The sequence below is a fragment of the Suncus etruscus genome, chromosome 16, assembly GCF_024139225.1.
Source record: "Suncus etruscus isolate mSunEtr1 chromosome 16, mSunEtr1.pri.cur, whole genome shotgun sequence".
NCBI lineage: Eukaryota > Metazoa > Chordata > Mammalia > Eulipotyphla > Soricidae > Suncus > Suncus etruscus.
The window spans coordinates 47,451,897-47,467,513 of record NC_064863.1 but is presented as its reverse complement, the minus strand read 5'-3'; the positions used below and the strand labels follow the sequence as shown (position 1 = coordinate 47,467,513).

The 15,617-nt window shown below is 46.4% G+C and overlaps 1 protein-coding gene across 1 annotated transcript; it reads left to right on the top strand.

Annotated features, from left to right (window-relative positions):
• The first annotated feature begins 40 nt into the window (after nucleotides 1–40).
• Nucleotides 41–15,017, top strand: NOA1 (nitric oxide associated 1). Its single transcript, XM_049789842.1, has 7 exons — nucleotides 41–1,508; nucleotides 3,896–4,060; nucleotides 4,855–5,057; nucleotides 5,611–5,742; nucleotides 9,630–9,746; nucleotides 12,526–12,646; nucleotides 14,728–15,017. Exons 1-7 carry the CDS (start codon nucleotides 41–43, stop codon nucleotides 14,925–14,927), a joined length of 2,406 nt encoding a protein of 801 aa, XP_049645799.1. The 3' UTR covers nucleotides 14,928–15,017.
• Nucleotides 15,018–15,617: the final 600 nt, after the last annotated feature.

Below are 15,617 nucleotides of genomic sequence, written 5' to 3'. Positions count from 1 at the left end.
CACCGGAAGCCGAAGTAACTTCGCTTCCGGCGTACCCAGAATGCCCCGCGCCTCTGATGAAAGGCCGGCCCCAAACTCCCGCGCCCAAAACCGGCGCGTGCGCAATCCCTTCTATAATCTTTTGCGCGTGCGCCAGTTTTGGAGGCTGGTAGCGGCCACAACATCTCGCGAGAACTCACGGGATGAGCCGGAAAAGGCGGAGCTTACGCGCCAGCTGACGAATAGCAAGCGGCTCTCGAGCCTTTTTAGGCTTTCCGCGGGTGTTTCTGTCTCAGAGGCGCTCGGCTGCCTCTCGCGGGTGTGGGTGCGCGCGCGCAGCTCCGCCCCCTTTTTACTCCAGGAAGCCGCTTCCCTCATGCGGCCTGCACGTCTGTCCCGGAGGCTGCTGCTGCTGCTGCCCTCCTTCCTGGGGCGACCTCCTCCCCCGGTTGCACCCTGCGGCCTACGAGGACACCTCCACGGAACGAGACGATGCGCGACCTCCGCCTCCTCCGAGAACTCCTCGTGCTTGGGACGTGGCTTTCCTCGGGGCTCCCAGGCCGCCGGGAATTCCGAAGGAAGAGATGATGCTGAGGAGACGTTTCTGTTCCCCGAATACGTGCGAGACCCAGAGCCTGTCGCCGCCCTGGAGAAAGAAGTGAAGGAGCTGCGCGACTTGCAGCAGTTGCGTGAGGAAGAAGAGCGGCGGAAGCAGCAGCTTCGAGAAGCGCGGTGGCTGCAGAAGCTGCGACCCCAAAGGCGCGAAGAGCAGACGAGGAGCCTTTCGGACCCGTCCTCGCTGCACAGCGGCCTCAGCTGTTCGGGGTGCGGGGCCGAGCTGCACTGCCAGGACCCGGGCCTGCCGGGCTACCTGCCCAGCGACAAGTTCTCCGGCGCCGGGGCTGGGACCGTGTGTCAGCGTTGCTGGCTGCTGGTGCATCACCGACGGGCCCTGCGTTTGCAAGTGAGCCGCGAGCAGTTCCTGCAGCTGGTGAGCTCCGCGCTCAGGCGACCCGGGCCTGCCCTGGTGCTCTACATGGTGGACCTGCTGGATCTCCCTGATGCCCTAATGCCACAGCTACCCGCGCTGGTGGGCCCCAAGCAGCTGATCGTGCTGGGTAACAAAGTGGACCTGCTGCCCCAGGACTCTCCTAACTACCGGCAGCGGATCCGGGATCGGCTGCGAGAGGACTGTGCCCGTGCTGGGTTACTGCCTCCCCCTGGGTCGCGAGGACCCCCGCACCCTAGTGGAGACGGGCCCAGGAACTTGGAGGAGGAGGAGTCCAGTCCCAAGGCCAAGCCTGGCCCTCTGCTCAGAGATGTCAGGCTGATCAGCGCCAAGACCGGCTACGGAGTGGAAGAGTTGATATCTGCACTCCAGCGCTCCTGGCGCTACCGCGGGGATGTCTACCTAGTGGGTGCCACCAATGCGGGCAAGTCCACGCTCTTCAACACGCTCCTGGAGTCCGACTACTGCATCGCCAAGGGTGCTGAGGCCATCGACAGAGCCACCATCTCCCCCTGGCCAGGTGAGCCTCCAAGGCTCACCACACTGCGTTTGCTGAGAAGCTATATTCTGTAGCCCAACAACCAAAATAGATCTTTCTTTTAGGTCTGCCAAGATGGATCTGGAGCCTGCCCTTTATTATCATCGTTCTCCTGGGGTCCCAGAGAATTGGACAGTGAATAGGGCATTTGCCTTATTAAGAGGCCCACTAGGGTTAGATTAAAGCACAGTTAGGTATATCCGCTGGAGCGGTGGCACAAGAGGTAAGGCGTCTGCCTTGCCCACGCTAGCCTAGGACGAACCGTGATTCGATCCCCCAGCATCCCATATGGTCCCCCAAGCCAGGAGTAACCCCTGAGCATCGCCGGGTATGGCAAACCCCATTCTCCCCCCCCCCCCAAAAAAAAAACAAAAACAAAAAAACCTAAAGTAGTTCTCTGTCTTGGTCATACATCTCAGCCAGGGTTTTAGCTTTGTTCCTCGAAATTCAGTGACTGCTGCAGTCTTCTAGCAGAAATGTTTTTGGAACATAGCTATGTATTTCAGTTTCTCAAGAAAGGACATCTTGGGACTTTGTGTGCCTGCATCTACTCCTCATACTTAAATTTGTTCACTATATATTTGACTTTTGAGAGATTCCCTAATGATGTTTGTAGCTTTGTTAAGGAACAATCCACAGGCCTGAGCACTGCTTTCCCCTACCACCACCACCACTGCAAAAAAACAAAAACAAAAACAACAAAAAAAAAAACTGTTGGACAGGGAAGTAATACAGAGGGTTAGGCCTTGGACTTGGACTTAACAGGAGTCCTTAAGCATAGCAATTGTGGCCCAAAACCAAAAATTGAAGAAGAAATAATCTTAAATTCATGTAGGAGTGCCAGAGAGATAATAGTTAAGAACCTTGATGTGGCATTGCTAACAATCCCTGTTTTGTCCCCAGCACATGTCCCCTAAGCACTGCTGGTGTGGCCCAAAATACACACAAGTGCCAGAGTGATAGAAAGCACAGTGTAGGGCATTTGCCTTGCTAACAGCTGACACAGGGATGAACGGGATTTGATCCCTGACATCACATATGGTTCCCCAAGCCTGCAAGGAGTGATTTCTGAGCACAGAGCCAGGAGTAATCCCTGAGCACTACTGGTGTGACCCAAAAACCAAAACAAATATGCACAAAATGGGGCCAGAGGGATATTGCAGATAAAGCAGTTGTACACAAATAACCCAGGTTCAATTCCCAGGGATGATCCGCTGAGCTCAGCCGAGTAAGCATTCAGCACAATGGCTTTGTCCAACACTCCCCCCCCCCCAAAAAAAAAAAAAAAAACTTTTTCTTTTTTAGGGTAAGAGAAACAGTGCACAGTCTGGGCAAATGTGTTTCATGCAGAATCTAGTTCCCTGGCGCCTCTAGGTGCAAGCCCTGTGCATGATTGAGGCTAACTGCAAAATGGAACTTTTCTGACCCTGTTTGTATTAATCAGTTGACAAAAACAGCTGCCCTCCTCCTTTTTCCCTTTGGATCCAGTGTTTAGCTAGCTGTTTGATAAGTAGTTCATCTCTATCTTGGCTTGTCAGGAAACATAGCACCCCAGCCAGAAGGGGCAAACTTGGGGAGAATTCAGATTCACAAAAGCTTTTTGTCTTTGTTTTGAGGCCACAACCAGAAGTGCTCAAGGGTATTCATATGGTGTTGGAATTCAACCTGGGGTCCCCACATGCAAAACAAGTATTTCTTCCCTTTGAGCTATCTCCCTGTCCCCACACAGAAGTACTTTTATACTGGATGGCAGTGGGGTGGTAAAGAAAAGAGATCAGATGTGCAGATTTAGAATTCAAGTCATGATTTAGCCCGCAGGCCACTCTGAGTTTATTTATTCATCTGTAAGGTAGGAATTTTACAGAAAGCTGTCATCAAAGTTAAGTGGAACAATCACAGTATCCCACAGTGAACCTCCTCAAGGAGTGTTTTACTCTCTTGCTTCCTACTCTTCCACTTTGCTCAAAATGTATTTTGGTGGGGCCAGAGAGATAGTATAGCAGTAAGGTGTTACCTTGCACATGGCTGACCCAGGAGGACCCAGATTCAATTTGCGGCATCCCATATGGTCCCCCAAGCCTGCCAGAAGTGAATTCTGAGCACAGAGCCAGGATTAATCCCTGAGTGCAGCCGGGATTAATTTTTGCAAAACAAAAATTAATAAAATGTATTTTGGGGCTGGAGCAATAGTATAGTGGTGAGGGCATTTATTTGTCTTGTGCAAAGCCAACCTAGGTTCAATCCCCAGTGGCTCCCTAGACTGCTACAAATGCTCCATGAGTGCAGAGCCAAGAGTAACTTTTGAGCACACTGCCAGATGTGGCCCAAATCAAACAAATGAATAAAACATTTATTTTTTGGTATTTTAGGTACTACTCTAAACCTCCTGAAGTTTCCTATTAGCAACCCAACTCCTTATAGAATGTTTGAAAGGCAAAAGAGACTGAAAAAAGAGGCAACTAAAGATGAAGAAGATCTGAGTCAACAAGAACAAAATCACCTTAACCTCTTGAAAAAGCATGGTTATGTCGTAGGTAAGCTTCTACAAAAACACTCTTCCTAGGTCTGGGTTAATATTTTTTTTTTTTTTTTTTTTTTTTTTTTTTTTTAAGTTTTTTGGGTTACACCTGGCTCGTGCTCAGAGGTTACTCCTGGCTATCTGCTCAGAAATAGCTCCTGGCAGGCACAGGGGACCATATGGGACACCGGGATTCAAACCAACCACCTTAGGTCCTGGATCGGCTGCTCAAGGCAAACGCTGCTGAGCTATCTCTCCGGGCCCCCTGGGTTAATATTCTTTATTGAGGGGCTAGAGCAGTGGCGTAACTAATAGGGTGGTAGCCTGGCACGCACTAACCTAGGATGGACTGCTATATGATTCCCTAAGCCAGGAGCGATTTCTGAGCTTATAGCCAGGAGTAACCCCTGAGTGTTCACCGGGTGTGGCCCAAAAATTGAAAAAACAATTCTTTATTGAGCAACCTAAAAGCTGCTTATATTGTTATTTACTCTATACTCCAGCTGTAAATTATTCCCCACCCCCTTTTTTCTCCTTACCTGTTTACAGCCTTCCTGTACTACAGCCATCTGATTTCCAACTCTCTTCTGGCCTACCACCCAAGAGTGCACACCCTTGATCATTGCAAATATCTGACAATCCCCATTGCCTTCGGGGGGAAAAAGTGTTGTAGTTATACTTCTATAAACTGTAGTTTAAAAAAAAAAACTGTAGTTAATATTAGTAAATTAGTATGGCAGACAAGAATGACCTGCCTGGAGTCAAATATTTTAAATCACTGACTAATCGTTTCAGTCTAAATTGTTCTAGGAAGAGTTGGAAGGACATTCTCATATTCAGAAGAACAGGTCGAAGCTGGCTTTGTGTTTGATGCTGATTCTCTTGCCTTTGACATGGAAAATGAACCTGCCACAGTTGCAGATAAATCTAGGAAACGAGTAGAACTGACCCCCCAAGATGTGAAAGATGTTCACTGGTTTTATGACACCCCTGGAATTACAAAAGAAAATTGTGTACGTATCGATTTATTTTGTTGTTCTTTTTGTTTTTTGGGGGGTTTTTTTTGGTTTTGTTTTGTTTGTTTGTTTGTTTTTGGTTTTTGGGCCACACCCAGCGATGCTCAGGGGTTACTCCTGGTTGTCTGCTAACAAATAACTCCTGGCAGGCACGGGGGACCATATGGGACACCGGGATTCAAACCAACCACCTTTAGTTCTGGATCGGCTGCTTGCAAGGCAAACTCCTCTGTGCTATCTCTCTGGGCCCTTGTTCTTTTCGTAGTCACACTTAACAGTGCTTGCTAAGAGATAGCTTGCTCCTATCTCTTCATTCTGTTATTATTCCTGGTAGATTCAGGGGACTATATTTGGTGCCACGGACCAAACCCCAGTCACCTACTTGCATGATAAGCACCATAATTCATGTACTATATCTCTAGCCCCTCAATTCATTGTTTTTTTTTCTTCATGTGTGTTTTGGGGCGCATCCCCAAATGGGTGTGCCAGGGATGAAGTCAGAATGACAATTGAGATAATTCTCTTTTAAAATCTGCCCTTTGCTTCACAGGTCTTAAATTTATTAACAGAAAAAGAAGTAAATGTTGTTTTGCCCACACACTCCATTATTCCAAGAACTTTTGTCCTTAAACCCGGAATGGTTCTATTTTTGGGTGCCATAGGTCGCATTGATTTCCTACAGGTAAGAAAATTTCTGACCCCGTATGTACCATGACTCCATATGGTGTTGTGTAACTATGTGTGTGAGTGATGGGGAGGGGTGGGGAGGGAAGGGAATGGAAGGAGGGCAGGGAGAGTTTAAAAAAAAAAATGGGGGGGATGGGCCCGGAGAGATAGCACAGCGGTGTTTGCCTTGCAAGCAGCCGATCCAGGACCAAAGGTGGTTGGTTCGAATCCCGGTGTCCCATATGGCCCCCCGTGCCTGCCGGGAGCTATTTCTGAGCAGACAGCCGGGAGTAACCCCTGAGCACCGCCGGGTGTGGCCCAAAAACAAAAAAAAGAAAAAATGGGGGCAGTAATAAAAGGTCTCTGAATTCAGGACAACCAAAAGTGAATTCCAAATCTATCACATTGGAGCCATTGTGATAGTATAGCAGGTAGGGTGTTTTCCTTGTACACTGCTGATCTTGGTTGGCTCCCCCACATCCCAGTTGGTCTGAATCTGCAAGGAGTGATTCCTGAGTGCAAAGCCAGGAGTTACCCTTGCACAGTTGAGTATAACCAAAAAAACAAACAAATAAAAATCTATAGTATCACAAATCCAATGGGTTTCTGGTAGCACTCACCTGCATCACATTTCTCTGGGAAAAGGGGTGGCAAATAGCAGAAGTTTAAGCAGCCCTGGGGAGACCTTTAGAAATGAATTATATGCATTTAAGTAAATTCCATGCTTTTTATGCACATTCAAAATTTGGAACTCCTTGTTCTAGAATGATAGTAAAGAAGGAAGGGCCTGGCCTTGCATGCTCCCTACCCGGGTTCAATCCCCTCCACCACATATGGTCATCTGAGCCCCAGATGTGATCCCTGAGTACAGAGCCAGTAGTAAGCTCTGAGCAAGCACCACCAGATGTGACCCCAAAACCTCCTCTCCCCAAAATAAGTACTCACTAAGGATCAATCTGAAGATTTTAGAGTATATAATTATTATTTTCAAAAGTGAGAACAGAATATAAAACATGTGTCCAGCCACACTGAATGTTTCTTATTTAATTTGTTAATATTTAGTTGCAAACACTTAAAATTCATTTATATTGCATTAAAGCCCACAGAATGTTCAGGTGTTTGGGAGGTTTTTGGTGTTGGGTTGTTTTGGTTTTTCTGTTTTTTCAATTTTTTGGTTGTTTTTTTGGTTGTTTTGGTTTTGGGGCCACACACCCCAGCTCTGTGCTCAGAAATCTCTCCTGGCTCAGGGGACCATATGGGATGCCTAGAACCAAAAGGCCGTGTGCAAGGCAAATGCCCTGCCTGTGTGTTATTGGTCCAGCCCCTTTTGGGGAGTTTTTTTGTTTTTCTTTCATGATGCTAGGGATCAAATCCAGGGCCTCACACATGCAAGGCAGGCCCTGCCCACTAAAAAATATTTTGTTTGGGGGCCCACCTGGTTCAGTGATTGGGTATCATTCATAAAGCTGCATGAGGACCATGAAGTAGTATGGATGGAACCTGCATGCTTATCCACATGCAAAGCATATGCTCTGGCCTTTTTAACTATCAAATTATAGTCCTTTAACTTGATATTTTGGTTTTGGGGCCACACCTGGCAATGGTCAGAGGCTTACTCTCAGCTCTGTGCTTGCGGTGGAGCTCAGGGAATACAAGATGCTGAGTGGAGCCAGGCCTCTCACACATTTTACATGTATTCAGCCTGTCAAGTTCTCTCTCCAACAGTGGAACGTTAATATTTTTTACCTTAATTTTGTACTTGAACAATTAAAGAAAACAATATTTTCTTTTGGTTTTAGTATGAAGCATTTATTTTCCTAACAATAAATAAATAATGGGGGGGGGGGCAGTGTGATGTTGTGCATCAAACTCAGGCCTGAAATCTGCTAGGAATGTATGTGCTTTGCCACTGGAACTACTTCTAGGACAGACCATGAGGCATTCTCTTTACTTTTTTGTTTTGTTTTGTTTTGGGGACCACACCTGACAGTCCTCAGGGGCTACTCCAGGCTCTGCACTCAGGTATTATTACCCCTGGCATAGGTCAGGGGACAATATGGGATGCTGGGGATTGAACCTGGGTTGGCTGCACGCAAATTGGCCTTTGGCTAAATATGGCCCCTACATTTTACACTTTTGGGTTTTTCTTTTTAGTTTGCAAGTTTTGTTTTGTTTTTGGGTCACACCCAACTGCGCTCAGGAGTCACTCCTGGCTCTATGCTCAGAAATCCCTCCTGGCATGCTCGGGAGACCATATGGGATGCCGGGATTCGAACCACTGTCCTTCCGCATGCAAGGCAAACATCTTACCTCCATGCTATCTCTCTGGCCCCACTTTTTTTTTTTTTTTACCTTTATTTTTTTCTTTTTGGGCCACACATCGTGACGCTCAGGGGTTAATCCTGGCTATGCACTGAGAAATTGCTCCTGGCTCGGGACCATATGGAATGCCAGGGATCGAACCAAGGTCCATCCTGGATTGGCTACATGCAAGGCAAACGCCCTACTGCTGTGCTATCACTCTGTCCCTCCCCCCTTTTTTTACCTTTTTATGTTATTCTTTATTTTGGGACCACACCCATTAGTGTTCAGGGACTACTCGCCTTGTAATCAGAACCCTAACTAGTAGTTCTTTGGTTTGGGAGGGGTGGGGGCTCCTGTGGTGCTGGAGATCAGATCAGGGCCAGCTATGTATAAGGCAAATAAATGCCTTACCCCAGCACTTGTACTTGTATTATCTATCTGTCTCCCAGGAAGCATTTTCTTTTTTTTTTTTTTTTTTTTGGTTTTTGGTTTTTGGTTTTCGGTCACACCCAGCAGCGCTCAGGGGTTATTCCTGGCTCTATGCTCAGAAATCATTCCTGGCAGGCTTGGGGGACTATATGGTATGCCGAGATTCGAACCACCGACTTTCTGTATGCAAGGCAAATGCCTTACCTCCATGCTATCTCTCTGGCCCCTGGGAAGCATTTTCTTAATGGTATCAGCAAGGCAACAGAAAAGGGACCAAGAAAAAGTGCGACCTGGGTTCCCTTCCCAGCACCACGAAGCCTCCCAAACACCACAGGATGTTCCTGGTGTGTCCACAGCACTGCAGGGCCCAACAACAGGACAGTTTCGGGTTCGATCCCCAGCATCCTATATAGTCAGTCCTGAGCCAGGAGCAATTTCTGAGCACAGAGCCAGGAGTAACCTCTGAGCACCACTAGGTGTGGCCCAAAACAAAACAAAATCACTCCTGGATGCTCCTTCCTTCCTTCCTTCCTTCCTTCCTTCCTTCCTTCCTTCCTTCCTTCCTTCCTTCCTTCCTTCCTTCCTTCTTCCTTCCATCCTTACTATCTTCCTTCCTCACTATCTCCTATCTCCCTTCTTCCTTACTTCCTTCTCTTTCCTTTCCTCTCTCTGACCTTCCCTTCTTCCCTACCTTTCTTCCTACCCTCCTTCCCCTTCCTTTCCCTCTATCCCATCTTACTTCCCTTCTTTCTTCTTCCTTTTTCCTTTCCTTCCTTCCTTAAAAAAAAAAATCACTCCTGGTAGGCTCAGGGGACAATATGGAATACCAGAGATTGACCCCAGATTGTCCGTGTGCAAGGTAAGGCCCTACCCTCCCTGCTATTGCTCTTGTCCCTTAAAAAGTCTTCCTCAAAAACTAGTCTTGATGATATTTATTTTTTGCCAAGAGATCTACTTTGTAAATTGATTTGTTTGTTTTGGAGTCACACTCAGCAGTGCTCAGGGCTTATTCCTGTCTCTGCACTCAAGGATCTCTTCTGACCAGGTTTATGACATCTTGTATATTATTTTCCTGGAATACAACCAAGTCTGCTGCATGCAAGGTAAGGATTTTACCCACAGTAGTATCATTCCAACCCTGTATAAAATACCTTTTTGTCTTTTTTTCAGGGAAATCAATCAGCTTGGTTTACAGTTGTGGCTTCCAACTTCCTTCCTGTGCATATTACTTACCTGGACAAGGCAGAAACTATATATCAGAAGCATGCAGGTCACATGTTACTCAAGGTAAAGCAGACCTGTGTATAGTCAGGTACAGACACTCTCAGGCATCCAAGGCCTGTCTCAGAAAGCCTTAGCTGAGCACAAGCCTCTATGTGAGGCCCTCAGCTCTCTCTCTTGTTAGGGTTGTGGCTATAAAGTGAAATGGACACAAGAAAAGGGATATTTTTGTGGACTAGCCCAAGAACAGCTGCAGAGCTCTATTCTTTGGTTCATGTTGTCCCATGGCATAGTCACATGAGACTATTTAAATAATATAGTTACAGAGCTGGAGATATAGTACAAGAGATGAGATGCTCTCCTGGCATGAGGTTCAAAATCCCCAGCACCAAAAGGAGGAAAAGTAATACACATGATACCCCTTGAGTAGCAATGTTGCAAATTATAGTATCTAAAAGGAGAGAGAGAGAAAAAGAGAGGGAGGGAGGGAGGAAAGGAGGGAAAAAGAAAAAAATATTTCTAGGGTCCAGAGCAGTGGCACAAGTGGTAGGGCATTTGATCGCTCGGCGTCCCATATGGTCCCCCAAGCCAGGAGCGAATTCTGAGTGCATAGCCAGGAGTAACTGAATATCACTGGGTGTGGCCCAAAAAGCAAAAAAAGAAAGAAAGAATATATATATATATATATATATATGTATATATATATATATATATATATATATATATATATATATATATATATATATATATATATATATATATATATATATCCAGGCAGAGGGGAGTACTGGCGAGAAACTGAGGACATTGGTGGTAGAAAATGTGCACTGGTGAAAGAGGATGGTTGTTGAACATTATATGATTAAAACCTGATCGTGAACAACTTTGTAACTGTGATTTAATTTAAATTTTTATTACTGGGAATTAGAGTGATAGCACAGCAGGCAGGACATTTGCCTTGCACATGGCTGACCAGTTCTATCCCCAGCATCCCCTATGGTCCCCCAAGCACCTCCAAGAGTAATTACTGAGAACAGAACCAGGAGTAACCCCTGAGCACAGCTGGGTGTGGCCCAAAAACAAACAAAAGTGTTTATTTAAAAATCTCCAGTGCCTGGGGCTGGAGAGATAGCACAGTGGTAGGGAGTTTGCTTTGCTTTGTGGCTGACCTGGGAGGGACCCAGTTTAATTCCTGGCATCCCATATGGATCCCCAGACTGCCAGGGGAGATTTCTGAGTGCACAGACAGGAATAATCCCTGAGCTGGATATGGCCCAAAAAACAATCAATAAAATAAATAGTTAAAAAGAAATACCCAGTACCAACCATGGTCTCCCAATCATTACCAGCAGTTACTCCTGAACACAGTACCAGGAGTAATCCCTGAGCATCTGGCAACATTTGGGAGTTACTCCTTGCAGGCCCAGGGAACCATATAGAGTATTGGGGATTGAACTCAGGTCAGCCATGTGCAAAGCAAGCACCCTATATGTTGTGCTATTGCTCTGGCCTCATCCCTCCCAGGTTCTTAATTCTTTTTTTTTGTTGTTTTTTGGGCCACACCCGGCAATGCTCAGGGGTTACTCCTGGCTGTCTGCTCAGAAATAGCTCCTGGCAGGCACGAGGGACCATATGGGACACCAGGATTCGAACCAACCACCTTTGGTCCTGGATCGGCTGCTTGCAAGGCAAACGCCACTGTGCTATCTCTCCGGGCCCCTTAATTCTTGGTGCTTACCCCCTTCTCTACTGTTCTACAAACTCCTTCTTTCAACCAATAATAAAATTTCCCCCATCTTACTACAGGGGTAAAGACATTTATCTTGGGGCCGGAGAGATAGCATGTAGGTAGGGCATTTGCCTTGCATGCAGAAGCACAGTGGTTCGAATCCTGGCATCCCATATGGTCCTCCGAGCTGCCAAGAGCGATTTCTGAGCATAGAGCCAGGAGTAACCCCTAAGCGCTGCTGGGTGTGACCCCCCCACCCAAAAAAAAAAAAAAGGCCAGAGAGATAGCATGGAGGCAAGGCATTGCCTTTCATGCAGAAGGTCATTGGTTCGAAACCCGGCATCCCATATGGTCCCCCGAGCCTGCCAGGAGCAGTTTCTGCTCGTGGAGCCAGGAGTAACCCCTGAGCACTGCCGGGTGTGACTCCCCCCGAAAAAAAAGACATTTATCTTGCATATCATCAAGTTAGTTCTGTCCCCTTCACTATATATGATTTCCTGAGAACTGCCAGAAATAATCCTCAAGCACAGAGCTAGGAGTAAGACCTGAGTATACCAGATATGGCCCTGAATTACAGGCCAGAGAGATGGTACAGTGGAAAGGATGCTTGCCTTTTGTTTTCGTTTTGTTTGGGGGCCACATCAGGTGGTTACTCCTGGCTCAGAAATTACTCAGAAATCACTACTGGATGGTATTCAGGGGACCATATAGCATGCTGGGGATTACCACATGCAAGGCAAATGCTGTATGATCAGTCCGACTCCTACGGTTCTTCCTTGCATACAGCCAACCCATGTTCTATGCCTGCAATTCCATGTAGACTCCTAAGCCCACTAGGAGTGATTCCTGAGTGCACAGCCAGGAGTAAGCCCAGAGCAATGCTGGGTAAGGCCCAGAAATAAAAATAAACAAAATACAGTGGATACTAAAGCAAGATTCTGCTAGTAGACAATACTGTCAGGTGCACGCAACCATATCTCTTAACTAGGAGATTTTTAGGCCTCCTCTCATTGCTGTACTGCAGTACAAAATTGTTTACTCTGATGTACTTGCTATCCAATTTGGAGGTAATTCATTATGAACTTTTAAATATGGTTGGTTTGATCTCAAACATAGGTTCCAATAGGTGGAAAGGAACGCATGGCAGAATTTCCCCCTCTTGTTCCTGAAGACATTACTTTAGAAGAAGGACTTAGAGATGCTGAAGCAGTAGCTGACATCAAGTTTTCTTCTGCAGGTAATTGTATACCAAGAACTTCTGTTGTTGTTCTGTCTTGTTTTTGTTTGGGGTGGGGGGAAGCACACATAATGGTGTTCCTGAATTATCCTTGGTTCTACATTCAGGAATCACTCCAGGAAAGCTGAAATGGTAGTGTGGGAAAATAGACTATATGTGATGCTGGGATCAGACCCAAGTCAGCTGGGTGCAAAGCAAGTGTCTTGCCTGCTAACTTCCTTTCTGGTCATTTTGATTTTTTTTTTTTTTTTTTTTTTTTTTTTTGGTTTTTGGGCCACACCCGGCGGTGCTCAGGGGTTACTCCTGGCTGTCTGCTCAGAAATAGCTCCTGGCAGGCACGGGGGACCATATGGGACACCGGGATTTGAACCAACCACCTTTGGTCCTGGATTGGCAAACGCTGCTGTGCTATCTCTTCGGGCCCCTTGATTTATTTTTTTAATCAAGTGAAAGCACTTTTAGAGAGACTGCACAGGAATCAAGCCAGTTGCCTTGTACACACTCACTTTGGCTAACCCTGGTTCAGTTTTCAACACCACACAGGATCCCCTGACCACTGCCCAGGACAGCCCCCCTCCCTGATCTCCCTCACCCTGGAAATGGAACAAAGTTAAATGAAAAATGACCCACAGAGGCAGAGTAAGCAGCTGGAAAGTAGTTTGCATGCGGGAGACCCACATTTGAGTCCCAACACTACATGGACCCCCAAACAGAATTGAGAGTGGCATTAGGAGACCACCAAGTGTCCCCAAAACCAGGAGAAATTAAAAACCAGAATGGGGCTGGAGTGATAGCACAGCAGGGCATTTGTCTTGTATGTAGCCAACCTGGGTCGGACCCAGCTTCAATCCCTGGCATCCCATATGGTCCTCTGAGCCTGCCAAGAGTGATTTTTGAGCCAGGAGTAACCCCTGAGTATTGCCAGGTGTGGCCCAAAAACCAATCAATTACCGTATTTTCCGGCGTATAAGACGACTTTTGAAACAAAAAAAAAAGTCAACCAAAAATCGGGGGTCGTCTTATACGCCGAGTATATCCCGAAAAATGTTTCAAACAAACAAACAAACAAAAATCAGGCCACAGAGTTTCCAAATCTCTTTCTTGGGGGCTCCCAAACAGTACTCAGGAGATCCGGGGGCCACTTCTGGCAAAATCCAGCTAACTGTGTTGGTGGTTCAGTGCTAGGGTCCGAGGATGGGGTGTTGTTTGGTTCATGTAGTGGGGGAGATTAACTGACGCCACCAGGGAATTGCCAGAAAAGGTGCCTATGATAAGGGACCAATCATTGCAAGGCTGCTCGGACCGCCTCTCTAACTCAGCCAATCCAAGCAGGCTTTTTATGCATGCAAATTAGACAATGTTCTGGACCCGAATCTACACTATCAAAAGCCTGCTCAGATTGGCCAGAGTCAGAAAGGAAGTCTATTACAGTATAACTTTTGAACCTTTGCTTGTTGTGATTGGCTCACTGTGGTACATACAGTTGCAGCACAGGAACGTTCTGTCTGATACAGCGAATATAGGCCTAAACCTGTGTTTTAACTGCAAAATTAGGGGGTCGTCTTATACGCCGGAAAATACGGTAATAAATAAAAACCAGAATGAGGGACCAGAGCAATAGCACAGCAGATAGGATGTTTGCCTTGCATGCAGCCAGCCCATATTTGATCCCTGGCATTCCATATGGTCCTCAAGCCTGCCAGAAGTGATTTCTGAGCACAAAGCCAGAGTGCTGCCGGGTGTGACCCAAAAACCAATAGAAAAAATAATTAGGGGCCGGAGAGATAGCACAGCAGTAGGACATTTGCCTTTCACACAGCTGATCCAGGATGGATGATTGTTCGAATCCTAGCATCCCATATGGTCCCCCATGCCTGCCGGGAGCGATTTCTGAGCATAACCAGGAGAAACCCCCTGAGCACTACCGGTGTGACCCAAAAACGAAAAAAAAAAAAAAAAAGGAAAAATGAAAAAGAAAAAAATAATTTTGAAAGAGAGAATAGAAGTATCCTTGAGCTTTTGCCCTGCTGTTTTCCTGGGTAGGTGCTAACCACACTCTATTCTGATACCTGTATGCACAGGTTGGGTTGCAGTGACACCTCAGTTTAAGGACAAGCTGCTTCTCCGGGGTTACACACCGCAAGGAACAGTTCTGACAGTCCGACCCCCCCTCTTGCCACATATCGTCAATGTCAAAGGAGAGCGCATGAAGAAAAGTGTCGCCTATAAAACCAAGAAGCCTCCTTCCCTTGTGTACAATCTGAGAAAGAAGAAAACTTAAGTACATGGAGCCGACCTTCCTTGTGCTGAATGTTATCTATGTTGAACTTGATCAGATGCCTTAAATTATATTAAATATACCTACCCTCAAGACCCACAGTTCCTAGTCTTTTGTTTTAGTTTTGTCCCTCCTGCAGGTGCATGCCAGGTAAGTCCCTAAACCTCTGTCTCTGGCCCAGATGTAGTTCTTTTATTTTTTAACTTACTATTTTATAATTAGGGCACTAATTAAATCCTACCTGCTGTGCTATTACTCTGGTCCCTCATTCTGGTTTTTATTTATTACCGTATTTTCCAGCATATAAGATGACCCCCTAATTTTGCAGTTAAGACATAGGTTTAGGCCTATATTCACTGTATCAGACAGAACGTTCCTGTGCTGCAACTGTTCATGTTATAGTTTCAGGCATAGAATGTTCCAACACAAACCTTACCACTAGTGTCCATTTCTCTCTACCAATGATCCCAGTTTCCCTCTACCCCTCAGCCTGCCTTCTTTGTAATATTTTTTTTTTCTTTTGGTTTTTGGGTCACACTTGGCAGCACTCAGGGCTTACTCCTGGCTCTATGCTCAGAAATTGCCCCCGGCAGGCTCGGGGGACCATATGGGATGCCGGGATTTGAACCAATGTCCTTCTGCATGCAAGGCAAATGCCTTACCGCTGTGCTCTCTCTCCAGCCCCGTAGGTAA

Excerpts from the sequence above, each read along its gene's own strand:
- NOA1 (XM_049789842.1), top strand. The coding sequence starts at position 41 with ATGCCCCGCGCCTCTGATGAAAGGCCGGCCCCAAACTCCCGCGCCCAA. Across the intron at positions 1,509-3,895 it reads CACCATCTCCCCCTGGCCAG|GTACTACTCTAAACCTCCTG; the intron begins GTGAGCCTCCAA and ends TTGGTATTTTAG. Across the intron at positions 9,747-12,525 it reads CAGGTCACATGTTACTCAAG|GTTCCAATAGGTGGAAAGGA; the intron begins GTAAAGCAGACC and ends TCTCAAACATAG.